The following is a 19476-nucleotide window of genomic DNA, read 5'->3' as shown; positions in this document are numbered from 1 at the left end:
AACGATAATGCTGTATTTATAGGTAGGGAAGGGGTGAGATGGACAGTTGGTTCGGGAGATTAGGAATGGACGGCTGTGATGGAAGATTCGTGTCGGCCATGTGTCATTGAAAACTTGAATGTCAAGATTTGGAATAAGTCTTTATTTGGGGGAGGAAGAAGAAATTAGCTTGGAAGTTTACAACTTGGCCCCTTTATGTTTTGCTAATTCTTCAAATCCCCCCTCTTCTTTTTGAAATTATTTTTTGCCCCTCGAGTTGTTTACCATCGATGCCCTTTGATGAAATAGTATGTCATGTAATGATTAGGTTATAATAGTTTTAGATTTAAAACTATAGTAATATTATCGTTACAAACTATTTTATAACATTTTTACAAATTATTAATGTGATCAATTTTTATTGGTTCTCATCTGAACCCATAATAAACATCACTTTTTTGCTTACCAATAACTATTTACTACATCATCATTTTATAAAAAAATTGTAAAATAGTTTGTATTTCTAACATTTTTTTAAAACCTATAATACCCTTCTAAAATAAGGGGGGAAAAACTAACGCTAGCTTTATTATGACACTATTTACCATTAAACTAAAACAATAATTTGTTTTCTTTTTTATATGAACTAATGTCCTTTATTTGATGAAAAGATTTTATCAATTAAGTTAACTAGCTAATATCCCATGCGATACGCGGTGCATTTTCAAAAATTTTGTGAGAAATTATCTTTAACTAATTGGGTTCATCAATACTATTATTTTTAGTTACTATGGTCACAAGTAATCAACGAAGTTTGCTAGTAAAACTAAATGTAAACTAAACCATAGTCTCTAGTCATATTTTCAATTCCAAAACTAGGTATGCTTTGTTATATTGTGTAAGAAGGGGATGGAGACAAATACATTTACAATGTTTGAGAAATTATAGACATCAACATAAAATAAAAGAAGTACCACCATCCATGATGTTTATTAATTAGAAATAATATATTTCTATTCATTACAATTCAACCCATTACACATGATGTTTGCAATGAATAAATAAATACATCAAATCTCCTCTTTTTCATTTTTTACATAGTTACATTCAGTTATCTTAAAAATGTAAGATGTAAACAAATTGAAGGGATAAAACACAATTACAAAATAAAATTTGTAAAACATGAAATGAAGAATATGCCTAGCAATTGAAAAATTGAAACTTGTAGAGATTTAAAAATGCCAAACACCCTTTCTCATCACAGGTAAACCAAATCCTAACCAACCCACCAAAAATATATTAGTCACAAACCATCAACATTGACATGGAATAGTTGAAGAATAATGTAAAAATGAAAGAAATAAATGGAAAAATTGGCATCTCAAAGGGAAATTTCCTGATACAATGGTGATTTTTGCAAAGGAAAGGAGAGAGAACAATTGGATATGCTTGGATTCCTTGCCATTGCCCTTGTCATTGCTTGTGATTAGTCATGCAAAGCTAGAAATCATATTGACAAATTTAAAATTAAAAAAAAAAAAAAAAAAACACATAAAAAGGATAAACTTAAAAAAAATAAAAAAATAAAAAGAAAGAAAGAAAGAAATAGTTGTTGAGGGCCATTTGTAGAGGCCCAGGCAAACAGAAAAGCCCAATAATGAGGGCTATAAAGAATTGACAAAATAGATAGCAAAAAACCCATTAGGCCCAAGCGGCAGGAATAATGGATCACAGGCCCAACAAATAAATAAATGGGTCTTGAAAAGGCAAGCGGGCTTAAAGAAGCCAGGAAAGAAAGAAATAGCATCCCATGAGCAGTGTATGAGGTAGAAAAGTGAGAAATGGCCACCGCAAGCCCAAGGCAATGCAAACTAAGAGAGTATGGGGTTTATGGCAGGCCCATAAACCCTAAAGATAAGAATAAGGTTATTGGGCCGGGAAAACCCAATGAAGTTAGTAAAAAGCTCATGGGAGTGTGGAATTAGCAAACGGGCCAAAGAAACCCAAAGAAAGCAATCGGGCCGTGGATGCCCAAGGGAAAGCCCAAAGGGACATAGGAGCCCAGGAGTAAAAGCAAAACAGTGCCTATGACAGGCCATTGAGAAAAGGGATAAACAGCTGGCCCAAAAAGAGGTACAGCAGGATTAACTTATTACGGCAGAAATAACAATTCAACGTTGCAGGAAATAAAGAAAATCAAGAATGGGTCAAAGAAATGTAAGGCCCATCATCATACAAAGCCCAGCTCCTGAATGGAGCGGGAAACCAAAGAAAAGCCCACATGAAAGGCCAGAAAACACAGACAGAAAGTCTCCAGATCACGGCAAACGCATGAGCGGCAGGCAGACTCTTGGACATATCTGAAAGGGAAGCACGCGCAAGATCCAGGCACCACCAGCCTGTACCCAGCCAATATAGGACATGATGGGGCCATGGGCCAGAGGTAAGAGGTAAAGGGGGTATGGTTTGGTGGTGGGGAGAGGGGAAAAGATCTATTTTGCGACTCCTACCCAAGCCCTTTTGGGAGGTATGTCCTGCTGGGATGATAGACCACCCAAAAGAGGCAAGTTTGAGGGGGAACCGTTGGGTGCATGCCTTGAAAGTAGAGAGAGAAAGCATTTATACCATGACAAGAAGAAGTGTTACAGTGTACAGAGGAACGAAACAAACCTACCTCTGTCTAGTAAGGGGTGGATGTCGCACAAACCTGGTGGTCAGCAAGTACGCCCAGACCAAACAAAGGCTGTTAAGGGGCAAAATGGTAAAAGATTGGTCACGGCAGGCACTATAAAAGAGCCCTTGCCGTGCCCTGAAGGAAGGATCGAAAAACAGAGCATTTTTACGGAGTAGAAAAAAAAACAGAGTAAAAAGAAGAGAAAAAAGATAAGAAAGAAAACAAAGAAGAAAAGAGAGAAAATTAAGGAAGAAGGAGAGGTAATACAGTAGGCATGCACCGGTAGATCGATTTCCCTCTCTCCCCCTTCAAATCTTACTTTCTTCCAAAACGTAAAGAAAGACTCTTTCTTTTTGGGCAATAACCATTCAGGTCCGACTCTCTCAAAGTCATTAATCCCCACGGCAGAATCTTTTTCCTGAGAGATTATTTGCATTGAGAAGAGGCGTTCTCCCCTCTTTGGCTTTGCTTCGGCAGACTAAGCTTAAAACTTAATTTATGCCCATTTTGATTAGCTCGTATTATTTTCTTCACTTTCTCTGTGATTGACATTACCATGACTGTAATCATGCTTTATTAGTAGGGATTACATAGTCATTTATTTAAATAGTCAGAATACTCTGTTTTGGTTATTATTATTATATTTGTCTGCCATAACTGATCTGTAACAATTCTGCTTGTCGTAAGTTTACTCCTGGCAGACAAGGCATAAGTTTGTACACAAACCAGCCCAAGTTGAGTTACAATTGGACCGGCCCCAACTCCCTTACTCAGAAATATTCGAACCTATTACCGCAGAAGGCAGCCTAGCACAATACACCATACACAAAAAAGGCCCCTACAATAGTAAATGGCCATTACAATAAGCTTTAGCAATGTTAGCAATACAATCAAATGCATCCTTAAACTTAATGGAAGGACTATCTAGAAATAGTGCAGCCTTGTTAGCTAACCGGTGTGCAGCCTTGTTAACTTGAGCTTGACGTGATTAGATTTCCATGCTTGTAAATCTGATACAGCAAGCTTTGCATCCTCTTTGAAATGGCTGATCCTTTGATGTATTTTCTGCTTGATTGGTGAGTGCATTTATACTAATAAAGAGTCACTTCGAAAATTGTGAGCATTTATAATAGTGATTTAGTCTAGGCTGGAAGAATGCTTAGATATAGTTGTGTAAAGAAGAAAAAAAAGGAAATTGAAAGGAGCGGGCAAAGGGTCTGAAATTCTGACTAGCCAATTGAATTGATGGGAGGCAATTGAAGGGTCTAAAATTCTGAATAGCTAATTGAATTTATGAGGAAAGTGGAAGAGAGAGAGAGAGAGAGAGAGAGAGAGAGAGTTAAACGATAAGGTGTAACTATTATAAAAAAAAGATGGCTAAGTTATCAAAGAAAGGCGCCACTTGGCATGACCTTATACTCTCTTGCAGAAGGTCTTTGCTTTTATATATAATATTCATATTAATGATTAATTGATTGGAGAGAGAGAGAGAGAGATTTATCATGTATCCAATGTATGTATCATCCCTCTTTGGACCCCACACTTATGGAGTCCATCTCATGTGAGATGGAAGATACAATGCACTAGATGCCTATAATACGAGAGAGAGAGAGAGAGAGAGAGAGAGAGAGAGAGAGAGAGAGAGAGAGAGAGAGAGAGAGAGAGAGAGAGAGAGAGAGAGAGAGAGAGAGAGAGAGAGAGGAACACTACATATGAGTAGGGGTGACAATTCGTGTTCGTGTGTGGAGTTCATGTCGTGTTAACTCATGAGTATTCGATTATATGAATCAACACTAACCCGACATGTTTATTAAACGAGTCAAGATTTCTCAATCCTAACACGACTCATTTATTAAATAGGTCAGTCATATCGACCTGTTTATCAAATTTTATCAAAATGAAAAAAAAAAAAATTAATGAAAAAACAAATAAATAAATATTTTTAATATAAAATCCAGAACTAACGAGTAATTGTATCACAAATAATCATTCAAAACTAAAACATATTTCAATATCACAATATGTTAAAGAAAATAAACCACAACAACTAATAAGTTTATGTATATATGCTTTGAATGGTATATTATTAAAATGTCATTTAATTAAATGGGTCAAACAGGTTTCATGGGTTGAACACTAACCCAGTCCGTTTATTAAACGGATCAGTCATGTCAATCCGAGTATGATACGAACTCATTAAGCCGCAACTCATAACCTACTAATTTCATATCGTGTTTGTGGATCGTGTCCAATTTTGTCACCTCTACATATGAGCATTGCGTAAGATATTTACAATTGTTATACACTCGATCATTTATCAATTCACTAATACATGTATATTTTCTTTTTTGTGATAAGTATATTATATACTTGCATAGGGTGTTAAGTTGGGGAGGTTTTTACACCTCATCATCCTCTTCGGTTTTTTAAAAATTAGAACAAGCAACATCGTTTGGAGGGAGGAGGAGTAGAGCACTGAGGTCATCTTTTTTGGTTCAATGTGGTTGGTTTTTTCGGCCCCTATGCAAACATAACCATTGACTAATCCACAATATATCTAAACAAGCAGCTGGGGGGGAAAACTCACAAATGAAATGGAGAGAGACGTCGACAAAGGAAAGCAAAACAGAATGGCAACAAATGAGATCTGCATGAGAGAGTTGTTGAGGTCGTCAAGGAAGGAAAACAACTTTATAATATTTGCACCAAAATTTGTTGACCACTAAGCACGTTGGAGGAAGAATGGGGGATTGGGATGGGATTGACGCAAAAGCAAAGAAAAGTGTTGGTCAACTAATTTATTGTGAAGGGTGGTTTTTCTAAACTTAAGTGCCCGTTTGGCATTAACTATTATTTTAACTATTCAACTTATTTTAACTATTATTTATGAGTCCCATTACATTTTTTGGTGCTATTCATTGGTCTCATTGTACTATTTCAACTACCTTTTAGTTTTATCTATAGTACTCTTAGCAAAAAATTTTCAGTTTCAGCTAAATAAGTTGTTTCCAAACAAATACTAAGTCAACCACCACACTAACCAATGTCAATTTGGAGGGAAAAGTCACAAAGGGGGCATTTGGTTCACTCTGATGTATCCTTGATATGATACACATGACGATAATATGACATTAAGATTTTCGGTTTATTTTATTTTTTTTCTAATATTACTATAATTTAAAATTATAAAATATATCACATCATCTTAATTTCATCACCTCCCTAAACAATGTAATATTGTATTATTATATTGAGATTATATTAATGTAAGATTACAATAACGTAATATTACAGCGTAATGTAACATTACGGCAAAATAAACGCCCCTAAGTGTTGAGCACATCGATGGGTGCCTAAAGTAAATAGGGCATATTAGTGATTCATTTCTTATCGTTAACTTGTAAACCCTTATAAAATATTATGCTTATAATTTTTCTTTAGAAAGAAGAATGGTAAATAATATATGATGGAGGGTGAAATATAATCCTAAAAAAAAAAAACATTGCCTTTATAAAAACAAAATAATAACATAGTGATATATAGATAAACGGATATTTAAAGAGTAAAACAAAACAAAAACAAAAACAAAGATAATTATTATGTCTAAGATTTTGAACAAGAAAGATTAGTGTCTTGTATTCCCATGCCACATTGATAATGATAGTGAAACAAAATAGTGAAATACACTCTTAAAATAGTGTCCTGTCCTGCATTCCTATGCTCCATTGATTATCAAAGTACACAAACTGCAAATTACACTCTTACATGTTTCAAATGCTGGAATCAAAAGATGTATCCAACAAACCAACATCTTATAGAGCAAGTTTCGATGTTTCAAATGTTGGGATCAAAAGATTTATCCAACAAACCAACATCTTAAAGAGTAAGGTAAGGGGATCAATATTTTTTTCATAAAAAATTGGTGGGTATTTGCCAAATAATGGGATAAAAGCTGTGGATAGGAAACAAGGTACCCTTAAAGTATATTCTATTTTATTTCTTTTTCTTTGGTGGGAATTATTCCCTTGAACAGACCCACTAAAGACGGTGATTGGAAATTGGATTAGACCAAGTTCACTGTTCACCTATGTATCAAAATATTTCAGTTTTTTATTGGCCTTTTTTTTGGGAGTTAAACAAGCATATAATATTTACTATTTTTTGTATAAAAAAAACATATAATATTAACTAGAAACAACCATTTTATTAGAAAACCACTAAATTTTATAAAAAAAACTAACACACTTTCCACCACAAGCGGTGGATCATACAAAATGAGGTAATAAGTACTTTGCATAGCTCCTATTTTAATTTTTAGCTAAGCTATCCGCTCATTTATTAACTTCCTTATATACATGCGACACAAAGCAATTAGTGAAAATTCTCATCAAGTTCATACAATCAGTTAAGAGTAGTTCTAACATAAAATTTTTGAATGATGGGTTAGAAAGCATATATGAAAGCATATCAGCATCTACTTTTATTGGTTAGAACTTAGAACCTAATTCTTGTACTTACCTTAAAAAAAAAAGAACCTAATTCTCATTCTCTCTATTTTTTATTGTTTTGGGCAGGCTATAATTATGGTGGAACAATAGTAAAAAAGACAAAATCCACAAAAGGGCATGAATAATGAATAGTGTTTAAGATTGAGAACGATATAATATTTCATGGTTGGTAGATTTCTAATTTCTCAAGCAAATTGAGTGGAGTGCGAAACATATAAAGCAAAAGGTAAACAAAAGAAAAAGAATATTTCTTAAGAAAAACTTTATACCATGCAATTACGCATTGCCAGGGCGAAAGAGAAACCATTCAATTCAAGCAATTATATAGGAGAGGGACATGAAAATGAAATTACCAATTTCTTCTTTTGAATGTCTCCATCATCATTTTGGATTTTATGTTTTAATAATCCAGGTGTCAACCTCTTATTTAAGGTTGTTTTAGTGTACCTTTCAAGGAAAATGAAAAAAAAGAAAAAAGAAAATGCTGATCCATTTTTATGTGAACTTTCTTTTCTTCCCCCCTGGAAAAAGAGTAATAATGTTTAGCTTAATAAATTTTAATATTTAAAAAATAAGTATCATATAGTATATAATAAAAATATGATCTTTTAAGTCATGGTGGCACCAAATAACTATTTTTTGCATTATGATTCTCAAAAAAAAAAAAAAAAAAAAAACTATTTTCTCTTTATAACAAGTGACTACACTTTTTATTGTTGTTTTTTTTTTTTTTTTTTGAAGGTTACTAAGATAGTTTAATTTAAATGAAACTCTATCACCAAAAAATCAAATGATTAATTAATTTCATGATAATTTATTATAGGTAAAAATTCTATTGCCTGAAATTCAAATAAATTAAAATTTGATATATATTTTAAAACTATTATAGGTAAAATTCTATTACTTGAATTTCAAAAGATTTAAAATTTGATTTTTTTTAGATAGTTACAATATATTGCTAATTCTGCGGTTCGAACTCTTTCCCCTCTAAACTTTTAAGCACTCAGGACACTGGGAGGTGTCAATTCAATTACATGTCCCTTGGCAATTCTTTTTTCTTTTTTAATACAAGACAGAAATTCTACTCTATCATAATCTAAGTGTATATGTATGTGGAACTCATTTCTGGATACTTGAACCCCGACCCTTACCCCCCACACTCCACAAACACTTATACTTGTGGAGTAACTATTGCGCCAAAAGTGTGTGGTGATGTCCCTTGGCAATTTTAGATTGTGGAATTGTACAACCTTAGATTTTAATTTCATTAACTAATTTAATTGCTTTAAACTATCATTAATTACTAGAATCAAAGTGGGATTACAACCCCATTAACTTGAAATAAATATATTAAATGTTGACTTCCTACCATACATGATTTGAAAGTCAATACGCGAGTAAAAAAAAGGTATATAATGATTAAAAAAAGTCGCAATTATTTATCTTAATTACACATTTTTCATGTTATTTGCGTATAGTGGATATTAATTTGGTTAATTATTATTGCACATAGTTAGTTACACACAACCTGTAAAATCGTGTTTTGATAGTTGTAATTGTGAAGTAGTGAAAGGGCCTGTTTGGTATACATGTTCAAACACATGTTTTCAATTTTTAAACAATATTACACATATTTCCATACACTTGTTCACCCACACGTATTTCTAAAAAAAAACTGAAAACTGTCGTTTAAATACACATACCAAACAGACTCATATTTTGAAAACATGATTTCACAATTTTTAATTTAAAATCGTGTTTTCAAAATATAATTTCAGCATTTATGTACATACATATTGTGTATGATAACAATTATAGTAGTGATTTATATTCTCAAAAAATTATTACTTGTCAATTAATTTCATTGCAAAATTTATCTATTTGCTTAAGCATATGCAAATTTTGTGTGGATAAGAATCAAAGTTTCCCTCGTGTGGATGTGGAATTAATAAGAACATTATTACTTCTATTTATGTCATTTCATTGCTTATCTCTATTATGTGGTGGTTATCATTCTTCAAATGCGTCCACGATTTGACACTCCCCAGCTCTTGTGAGCTTGAACACATGTCAAGAAATGGTTGGTTACATTTGATCTAGCAATTGGCACTATTAAATTAACTAATGGGATTCTGAAACGTAACCTCTATCCCTACACTAGCATACACCTGATCATAATTGATTTGTACTGACAATGATAAATCGGCGTCGTTTCAGTGAACACTAGAGGGTGCAAATCATACGATGCCGTTTGGTTCCCCAGTATCGTAGTTCTGGGAAAAGGACAAACATTTGCGTGGCATTAGTTTTAAGAAAGTCTTGCATGTGAATATTAGTACCTAACTTCTGATATACGTTTTCTAGAGAGAGATTTTTTTTTTTTTTTAGTGTGTGTGGCTCACACTCTTGTGGTGTGGCTTGCTTTTAATGCAAAATGCCTTCTGAGCCAACAAGGTTTGGCAAACCTAATTTTTGTTAGCGTTAAAATTTAAAAGGCAGTATCTTTTCACAAAAATAATCATTTAACTAGTGTCTTTTAGTTGATTAAAAATTTATCTACATATATTCTAATTAGCTCAATTAATAAAATTTATAATTGTTGAATATGGATTTGTGTTCGAATCACACTTAAATAAGACAGAAATTAATTGATTTTTTTAACATGAAAGTCAAACATAATTGGTTTCCTATTAGTAAATGAATGTCATATATTTAAATTCTATCATTTTCAAATATTATTTTGATTTCATCGTTGATGTCACAATTCACAAACATTGCTTGACATGAATGACTCACAAGATTAAAAGACCTTATGCGTGTCTGAAGTTTAAAAATGCCCATCTCATTTAAATTGACAAGTACAAAGTAAAGGGAATATAAAAAGGTAAAGGTATTGAAACTTCATCATTTATTGATAGACTTGACAAAATTGGACCTAAACGCATTAACTCGACCAGTAGAAAAAAACAAGTTAACCTGTACCTAGCCCATTGAAATGTCGAGTTGGGTATGGTCACCCCGTACCCAATCAGTTCTTTAAACAAGAGATTTTTTTAATTAAAAAAATGTTTATTTATTTATTTAAAGGTAATATGTAAAGTTAGATGTTCTCTTTTGGTGGAAAGAGTAAAATCCATTTTTTGAACTCTTTATTATGGCATGCAATCTCTTAAGTATTTCTATAATCAAAGTTGTTTTTAAACCAATCTTTAATACTGATTCACAATATTTAGTTTTTTTTTTTTTTTTTTTGAGATAAACATTTAGTGTTTATGGTAAACTTAAGTATGTGTGTATGTGTGTATATAGAGAGAGAGAGAGTATTTTTTTTGTTCGTTTTATGGTGATGATATCATTCGTGAGCTATGAATTTTGTAAACTTAAGATATATATGTTATTTAAATTTAACAAAGACAATATAATTATATTATTTATTTTTTCTTGCAACCTGTTAAAGATAACCTATTTATGAGCCAAACCCGATCTGACTCGTAACTTGATCAACCCAACCTGATTGTGACCTGTTTGACACGTCTATTCGTTGATCTACAACGCACAGATCGAGATGCAAGGGAAAGCATTCCTTGAGCAACTTCCGGCGGTATATGTCCAACTCACCAAGTTCACGCAAAAGAAAGACTTTCTTTTGGTTGTGAATTGTGAATTTGTGTTGCTACACGTTACCTTTGTCCAAAAGAATGTTTGACTTTTGATTTTTCAATGAAACCGTTTTCTTTTTCCTCACAAAGAAAAATATTGTATCAGTCCCTAATGTCGTTGAAGTACATTTCCTTTTTAATCAACTTAACTGCTACGTTGATGACAAAAAAAAAAAAATAATAAAGAAAATAAAGAAGAAAACAGACACTTCAAAAATAGGGAGGTTCGCCCCTCTAAAAACATTATTGCATATAAAAAAGTGATAATTTAAAGAGTTACATCTTCTTAATATAAGATAAGAATGGCAGTGGAGATTTACTATGATTTTAAGCTAAAACAGCCCTGTAGCAGAATTGAACTATAGTTTCTGATGAGACAAGAACTTATTTAAATCAAAATTCGTCCAAAGACAACAGATTCTCTCTTTTTAAAAAAAAAAAAAATTATTATTTATTATTGATTTAATTTTTTTTTTTTTTTTTAATTTTAGAGAAAGGACTCAAATAGATTAAACTGCACATTACAAACCAAAATATTCATTGTCCTCTAGTAGTCTTGTTTATTTCAAAATTCCATTTAACTAAAATATTCTACTTCACCTTGCTAGATTTGCTTGATTTAAACATACTTGGATTAGTTTCCATTCAGTTTCATTCTTGGTTGAAGTTTCATTCTTGGTTGAATCAAAATCAGTTTCATTCTTGGTTGAATCAAAATCAGTTTCATTTTGGAGTTCAGTCATCACACAATACCCCGAGCTTGTCTGATTGGCGAGAAAAATATAACTCTTCCATCATTTTAGAAAGTTATGTTATCATCAAGAAAAAAGGTTTAGACACCACTATCAACCATTTTCCATGAGAGAAATAGTTTCCAACAAATTTTAATTACTATTTTAATAGGACTATGAGTAAAACATTGAGATCAATTCCTTGCAAAAAATTGTGGTAAACAACATTGAGATTAGTTTTTTAACCGCTTCACTTCTCTATAACTCCACAGGATTTTGTTAACAACCAAATGGAACATTAAACGTTTTAGATATAGCCACCGAACGTGAACATTCACCAAAACAGGTAAATATCAGCAATATCATGCAGGCACAGTGCAAACTGTGCACTCTTGAATGACCAAAATGATGTGACATATATTACCATTAAGAAAAATACTGCTATTCAAATGCCTCTACACAAGCTATACCAAATACATGCACATTAGGGTTTGCTACATCAAAAAATTTTGACAAGGAACTTTGAGACAGAATTTCCCCCCTTTTACAATTATAATATATGTACAGGATCAGAGTTGGTCATCATAACTCGGTGTTGGGGTTGTTTCCAGCAAGGATAAGAGAGATTTCCAACCCACGGCTGAAAGCCTGGTTAAACATGAGGCGGGTTTGGAATGTTGATACAAACGGAAACCATGAAGAGAAAGCAACAGGAATGAATATCAGCATCCCCATCCCCGCATCATATAAACGTGCAAGTGAACGAATTGATTTCCATAATCCCACCTTTTTCACAATTGGCTTCCAAGCTGCAGCAATCTGCAAATCATAGTATAATTCCATGTTAACGTGTGTAAAAAAAACTGGTGGCACTAATATTATCTAATGTAAAATAGAAAACAATTACAAGTCTCCAAACAAATGATGGAAGCTTAGAAATTGGTGGCAAATTGCAAGGGCCAGATTTGTGTAGAAATGAGTCTGGAGTCACAAAAACCCAAAAAAATTTGAAGATAATCCTTATAATTGGGAAAATTAACAATATTACAAATGCATTAGGTGACCAGCATTACACACTGTCTGATTTAAGTAAACCACGGGAACAGTCTTTCCTCGTGGTCTGTTGTGCAAATGATTCATATAGTTGCTTCTATACAGGAAGAATATAAAACATTCAAACATAGTTTTGGAATTCTGATTCTGCCCAAAACATTGATTTTTCTTACCAGAGAGAGAGAGAGAGAGAGAGATTTAGATAAATGGAAATAACAAAGATAACTTAAACTTACAGAAAGGATTCCCCATCCAGTGGGAACAAATGCTAAGATGCATGCAAATATGTCAGGGATTGACAAATTTGTTAAAGCAACTGCGACAGCTAAACCAGCAATTGCCAACAAGAAGGAGAGGCCTTGGATGAAGCGCAACAAAAGCTGGAAATTGACTGAGATCTTTTGGCTGAATGTGAAAACCTGTAAAACCAAAGATGAACTGAAGAGTTCAAATCACAGATAACATAAATTTGGAAGTAGGGAGTCCAGCACTCAAGTTATAAGTTTTATTCCAAACCTTGAAAAGAATTATGAGCACAGCTAGCACGATCCATGACAGGCCATACACCTACAGATATGCACGAACAAAGACATATGAACTGTTAAATGTCTCAATTATGTCCAAATTCTAAATTTTAAAGGTGTATCAAATATTAAACAGTATGGGAAACGTAGAACAGTTAGTTGACAAATGACAAAAGATTTACAAATTGCATTTTACAATAAAATTAACTGGCAAAAGTAGGTTCATAAGATGCCAGCGAATGAGAGAAGCAGTGAAAACTATATCAACTAATGAAGAGAGCCGTTACCGTCAATGATGTATCTGATCCTTGCAGATGCAGCTTGTATACAATGCCATACTGGAAGATAAAAAATCTTAGACTCAGAATAGTTTCAGCTATTCTTCCTCCCAATGTCCGAATATGTATCTGTAGATTCAATATATTTGGATCAACTAAAGGGGGGAAAAAAGTTGTGGTGGCAAAATAACGATGACACATAATAAAAAAGCATATGAGTTCAGTGGTCAAGAAGGCACAACATGGATGAGCCTGAGTAGCATCATAGTGACTGGTGCTCAAACAGGACGAATGCCCCACTGAAATGTTCACAACAGGTGTAGTCGACCAAAAGAAGTTAATACAAACCAAAATAAATAAATAAATAAAACTTTGTTTAAGAATTTACTACCTGAAGATCTTTTACCGGAAATCCTATTATTTAGTTAACTTTTAGTGTCCAGCTTATTTGATTAGCTTTTAGCTTTATGCACAATTTTTTAAAACCTCATTTTTTTCTCACTTTTTTGAAGTACAAGTATATTTTAACACTCTTTCAACAAAAAGCTAAATAAGCTGATGCCAATCGTACACTCAATACATAAGTTAGTAATGACAATCCAGCACGTTCCTTTCCTAGAAAAAATTTTTAAGCTTAACCTTATAACAAATATTTAAGCTACTGCAAGCTCTCTTTACCCACAAGCGTATAGCTTATGTTTGGTGTTAGTGTGTTTGTGATTGATATAAATTGCCTTAAAGGATTAAGTTTTTGGGAGAAACAGAGTACAAGAGTATTAAATTTAAAGGTCCAAAAAGGAACTCTTACTTTTCTTCTATCTCTTCATTTTTTATCCCTCCCATCTAATCACAATAAGATTATTTATTAATTTTATCTGTAAGTTAGACAATCACCCAATGGGTCTTGCATGACCTAACCCTCTACCAACCTCTTACAAGTGGAAGAGGTGCCATTTCAGCTAAAGTTCATTGGCTCATCAAATCACTCTATAATAATTCATCCAATCCAATCAATGCATAATGAGAATACTAAAATCTTGCTAGACTTACTCTAGTTATTTTTATATTAGATTGTTATAATTTAACAATAGCATAGGGGTATTCTTGTAATCTAGGCATATCACTTTAATATAAATATGTGCTGAGGTGAAAGAATGATTGATTAAGCCATAAACCCATTCTGTCTCTCTATCTCTCTATTTTCCTCTTCCTTTTTCTTCTCTCTTAACCATAATCCTTCATACTTTACAACTCAACTTGATATCAGGGCATCCTGATCCAACCCTAAAAATGCATTAAAGCAATCTAGAGATCCTCGTCAGATGACAGCGGTGTGCTTATATCAGTTTCAACACAATCACCAAAATCTGACAACCATATAATCTGAGTCGCTGGACTCCCAAAAGTTTTCAATGATTTTTCCCAAATTTTTTTGAAGCTATTTGATGTGTGTTTGTGTTAATTACACAGATATATGGGTAGTGTTAATTACACACCATTTCCCACACACATCCTGTACACAGGTGAATTTGAACTGAAATCATGAGTTGAAGACACTTTTGGGTCATTTGAGCTAGAGCTTATTGGCATTAGAGAGACATTACTACCAATGAAAAAAGAAAAGTAAATCCAAGCTTCCCAGCTTGGATATCAAATACAAAATAAATCCAAGAACAGATACAATACCAGCTCTTCATCCCACCAAGCTTCCCAGCTTTCTTCTCCCTTCACTCCAATTCCACCTCTGTAAAGAAGCCAATTTGTCCAATCTTTGAAATCCTCTACAACTCTAAAAGAACAACATATATTTTAGTCAATGAAGTGGAGTAGACTTCAATTTCAGAAAAGATGAAAAAAAAAATACTTACTTCTGCCACTCAAACCCAGACGGGTTGAACAAATAGGGAGCAAAAAGCCACGAAAGAGCCATAAACCAACTGCTAATTGAAAGAAGAATGTACCCAATTGCACCACCATCATTATATCCATATGCTAGGTACACTATCAACAAAAGCACAACTTCAAATCTGAAGACAAGAGGATGAACATCATTGGACATTCCAATTTGAGTATGCACACTTTGTAGAAAAAATGGAAAAAATAGAAATTGCATAAATTCCAACATAGTTATGGTTTCTAAAAAATAAAATTGAAGCCAAAATACAACATCAACAACAAAGCCTTAGCCCTAGAATTTTTTGGTCAATTATGGATCCTCAAAAGTCTAATTGGAGTCAGCCACATGTATACCTCTCCATCATTCTATACCATAAAAAATTATACTTCCTGTTGGATCCTGAATTAGCATTTCCTTCTTACTCTTCTACTCATGTTATGGTCTTCCTCCACCTCTTTTAGTAAGTCTTTCCCTATTACTAAGGAGAAATGTTGGCATATTATTGACAAAAATCCATGCTCAAAAATATAATTACTACATAAAATTTAAAAATCTCCCAAGTTTCTTGGATAGAACCGCTAGTATATGACAATGCACTGCCACAAAACAGATAAACACACACACACAGAGACAGAGCCACACCCTTTAACAAAATGACTGCGGGAGTAAAGCCTGTAGTTCTCGGCAAATTTGATATGGCGGACGACAAATCCCCTACCAGTTGCTTTGTACTGTTGAGAAATAAAAGTTAATTTAACTATTAAATTCACCATGAAAAATTAACTGAAAATTAAAAGAGTGCAGGAACAAACCCCAGCACCACCATGAAGAATAGTCCGACCAAAGTAATGAGTTCTCGTGCCCAGAGAGAATGTAAAGAATATGGTACAAAGCTGAAACTGCATTGTGACAAAACTGACAATGGCCTGCAGCAGTGATGGTAAAATTGCAAAATAAAAAAGGAAAAAAATATTAATCCAACTAAGAGTAGAAAAACAAAACACTCAGCAGAAGGTTAAGTCTGTCTTCAAACAGAATGTCCACTTAATAAACATACATTTTTTTTTGGGCAATCTAAACATAACACAACATTATTCAGGCTACACTTTATCTGTATTAGCGACAATCATCTAAACAGTGACAGTTCAGTAAGACATTATTTTATTTATTTATTTGTTCAAATTAATTTTGTTATTGATTATTCATTAGATACATTTATTTTAGACTACTTTAAAAAAAAAAAATAATAATATTATTCATTAAATTTCACTCAGAATCAAAATAAATCAAAACAAGGAAATTTAATAAGATTGCAACTGCATTCCTTATAACCTACATTTATTTGATATTTTATACACACCAAATTGGAAAGATAATCAAATTCAATACTATTCTAATGTTAAGACCTATGCTTGAAGACTGCTCTGCTTTCCAACATACAGCTCTCCAAAAACCTATAGAATACATTGATTATCAAGATTTTGAAGATACACAATCAGACCATTTTTCTGGAGCTCAGATGAGACAGAGCAACTAATAGTGACACGATTCATCTATTATTCAAACTCACTCTACCTAATTACAAAGTATTTGTTGGACAATATGGACATAAAACTCAGAAATACAGCCCCAGTAGAAATAGATCCAACAATTAGATTTTATTTTCCTCACTTCCTTTCCATGTAAGTGTATACAAGATCACATGATGCCAAGACCATGCAAATATCAGGGGCATAAACAAAGTTTCTAGCCTATGGTAGGGATATAGTTCAAAATCACAATTATAAGATATAAAAGATTAATTTCAGCACAAAAACACAAAAATCTTGCACTTACAGCTCCGTTGCATGATGCAGAAAACAGCTGAGAATCTTTCGTAATATAATGAAATATAATTGTAAATATATAGGAATGATATATGAAAACATACACACGTTGCAGTACAAGTTGTTAAAAGGACAAATAAATACATGTAGGATAAGCACTTACCTTTAAGAAACCCTGCTCCAAGATGAAACCCAAAATCATTGGCACGGCAGTGAAAATACCAATTTGAAAGAGGAACTGTGTGTTTAAAGCAGCACTCAGGGCAGTGTTCTGCAATATCTGAGCTCTCTCTTCAATGGCTTCACCAACTCCAGATAGTGCCTGCAACACAATCATATCACAGTTACCTAAAACCTAATTGAGAATAAAAATCAACCACAAAATCTATTTGAGAGAGAGAGAGAGAGAGCGAGAGAGAGATTGAGCAAGTAGTACCACCCCACCCAACCCCTTAGTAATTTGTGCCAAGGTCCAGATGGTACATAATGCTTCAACATCAGAATGTGCTATAAATATGTATTAAAAGAAGCAATATATTCACCATATAAGATTGAAACAGGAATCCTTTAAGCATGCATATCCTTCTAGCATTGGCATATAAAATATTTTCTTAGTAGACTGGAAAAGCCACAATACAACAAAGTATATTTTCATTAAATATTTATGTATACCAAGCATTGTTCTTATGCCAACAACAAGTAGCCTATGTGATAGAATTATTATCATCACTTCCTAAATTGTGTATTGGATTGGGAATTGTGGTCACTAGTATTTTGTTTGTTTGGTGTCTTGTGAGTAATGTCTAGTTCAATGATAGATATGTTATCTTGTTGGAAAGGACAATTTGTCAAGAGAATCAATGAGGAAACTTGGGAAGCTATTTCATTGTGCTTAATGTGGTGTTTTTGGACAGAAAGGAATACTGTTTTGAGGGAACAAGTCACATTCAATGAAGTTGAATCTCTTATATTTGAAGACTATATATGTGTGGACTTCAGCCTTCATTGTGTTTTCTACCTCAAACTTGCTAGAGTTCTTGGATAACTTGGATTTTCTGTAACTTACCTTTTCTTTTTTGCTATTCCTGTTGGATACCTGCCAAGGGCAGGGGTTTTGAGGTTCATAGTTAATTATCACTCCCTATCCGCTTCTAATGGCACGTTTTTCCTGTGAAAATTGGCGTGGCATTCAAAGTTCCCAACTAGGGTGGCCTTTTTTTTCTTGGGCTGCTTCTCTAGGGAAGATTTTATCCACTGACAATCTCTGAAAAAGAGGTATTATTGAATTGGATTGGTGATGCATGTGTAAAAGGTGTGGGGAGTCTATGGACCACCTTCTTCTTCATTGTCCAATAGCTTACGAGCTTTGGACAATGGTGTTTTGTTTATTTGGGCTCCAATGGGTTATACCAAAGAGTGTTATCAATTTGTTCGTAGCTCGTCAGGGATCTTTTGGAAGGTTGTGCCACATTGCATCATAAGGTGCCTTTGGTGAGAAAGGAATGATAGAAGTTCTGAGAGTTGTGAACGATCCTTTACGTTAAAGCCTTCTTCCTCCGTACCTTGTTAGATTGGAGTGTTGCTTTTCATCCTTCTTGTTTTTCTCTTTTAGAATTGGTTGAGCATTTTAGATTGAGAGCTCTTTGTAATTCTCCCTGAGTACACCCCCAGTGTACTTAGTTTTGTTTTTATTAATATAATTATTCGTTACTTATAAAATTTAAATTTAAAAAAAAAAAAAAAAAAAAAAAACCATCTACAAGGGTTGTGCATCTTTTTGCACTTTTTTAATGATGTTACTACTTTAAATGAAAATTGTAGCAATCGAACACACAGGTCATACAGACAGAAGCATGGCATAATTTTAGAGAAAATACAGCACAATACAGTTGTCACAAGAGATGAATAAAATCCAGCATACCAAATATGCCCTCCCATAAAGGAAAGCGTATACAGTCAGCACCGTTAGCTGCACAAACAAAAAAAATGGACTTTATCAGAGATTAGTAAAAGTACCCTACATATGATATAAGTATCATGGAACTTTCAATTCATTGTCTGAATGCAGCTATCTTGCTTTGAGGCAAATGCCTCTTTTGCTTACTTTTTTTTTTATTTAATTTTTACACTTGAGTATGAAGCAATGGGCAATAAGAACATCAAATCTTCATTGTATAATGTCAAAGTATTTCTAAATATTTTGTGCATAACAAAATATCCCTTTCATAAATGAAAAAGATAGCACATGGTACAAAAATTATAAACAGGCTCAACTTGACCGGATATCTTTACTCAACTCAACTGAACCATAACCGTCTCTAATAAATTAGCATTGCTATAGATCCTC

At 33.3% G+C, this 19476-nt stretch overlaps 1 protein-coding gene across 1 annotated transcript in view; it reads right to left on the bottom strand.

The window, feature by feature from the left end:
- Positions 1-11948: 11948 nt before the first annotated feature.
- LOC126720003 (callose synthase 9) overlaps positions 11949-19476 on the bottom strand; it is a 64077-nt gene continuing 56549 nt past the window's right edge. Inside the window, exons 43-52 of the mRNA XM_050422491.1 lie at positions 19051-19098; positions 17293-17451; positions 16116-16229; positions 15946-16034; positions 15275-15433; positions 15093-15195; positions 13416-13535; positions 13121-13171; positions 12841-13023; positions 11949-12370 (exon numbers count right to left, since the gene is read on the bottom strand). Of these exons, the coding sequence (XP_050278448.1) occupies positions 12134-12370; positions 12841-13023; positions 13121-13171; positions 13416-13535; positions 15093-15195; positions 15275-15433; positions 15946-16034; positions 16116-16229; positions 17293-17451; positions 19051-19098 (1263 nt within the window). The 3' untranslated portion in view covers positions 11949-12133. The remainder of the gene's footprint in view (positions 12371-12840; positions 13024-13120; positions 13172-13415; positions 13536-15092; positions 15196-15274; positions 15434-15945; positions 16035-16115; positions 16230-17292; positions 17452-19050; positions 19099-19476) is intronic.

This window comes from Quercus robur, chromosome 1 (assembly GCF_932294415.1).
Source record: "Quercus robur chromosome 1, dhQueRobu3.1, whole genome shotgun sequence".
Taxonomy (NCBI): Eukaryota; Viridiplantae; Streptophyta; class Magnoliopsida; order Fagales; family Fagaceae; genus Quercus; species Quercus robur.
The sequence above is the reverse complement of the archived record's forward strand: the minus strand, read 5'-3'. Positions and strand labels throughout refer to the sequence as shown.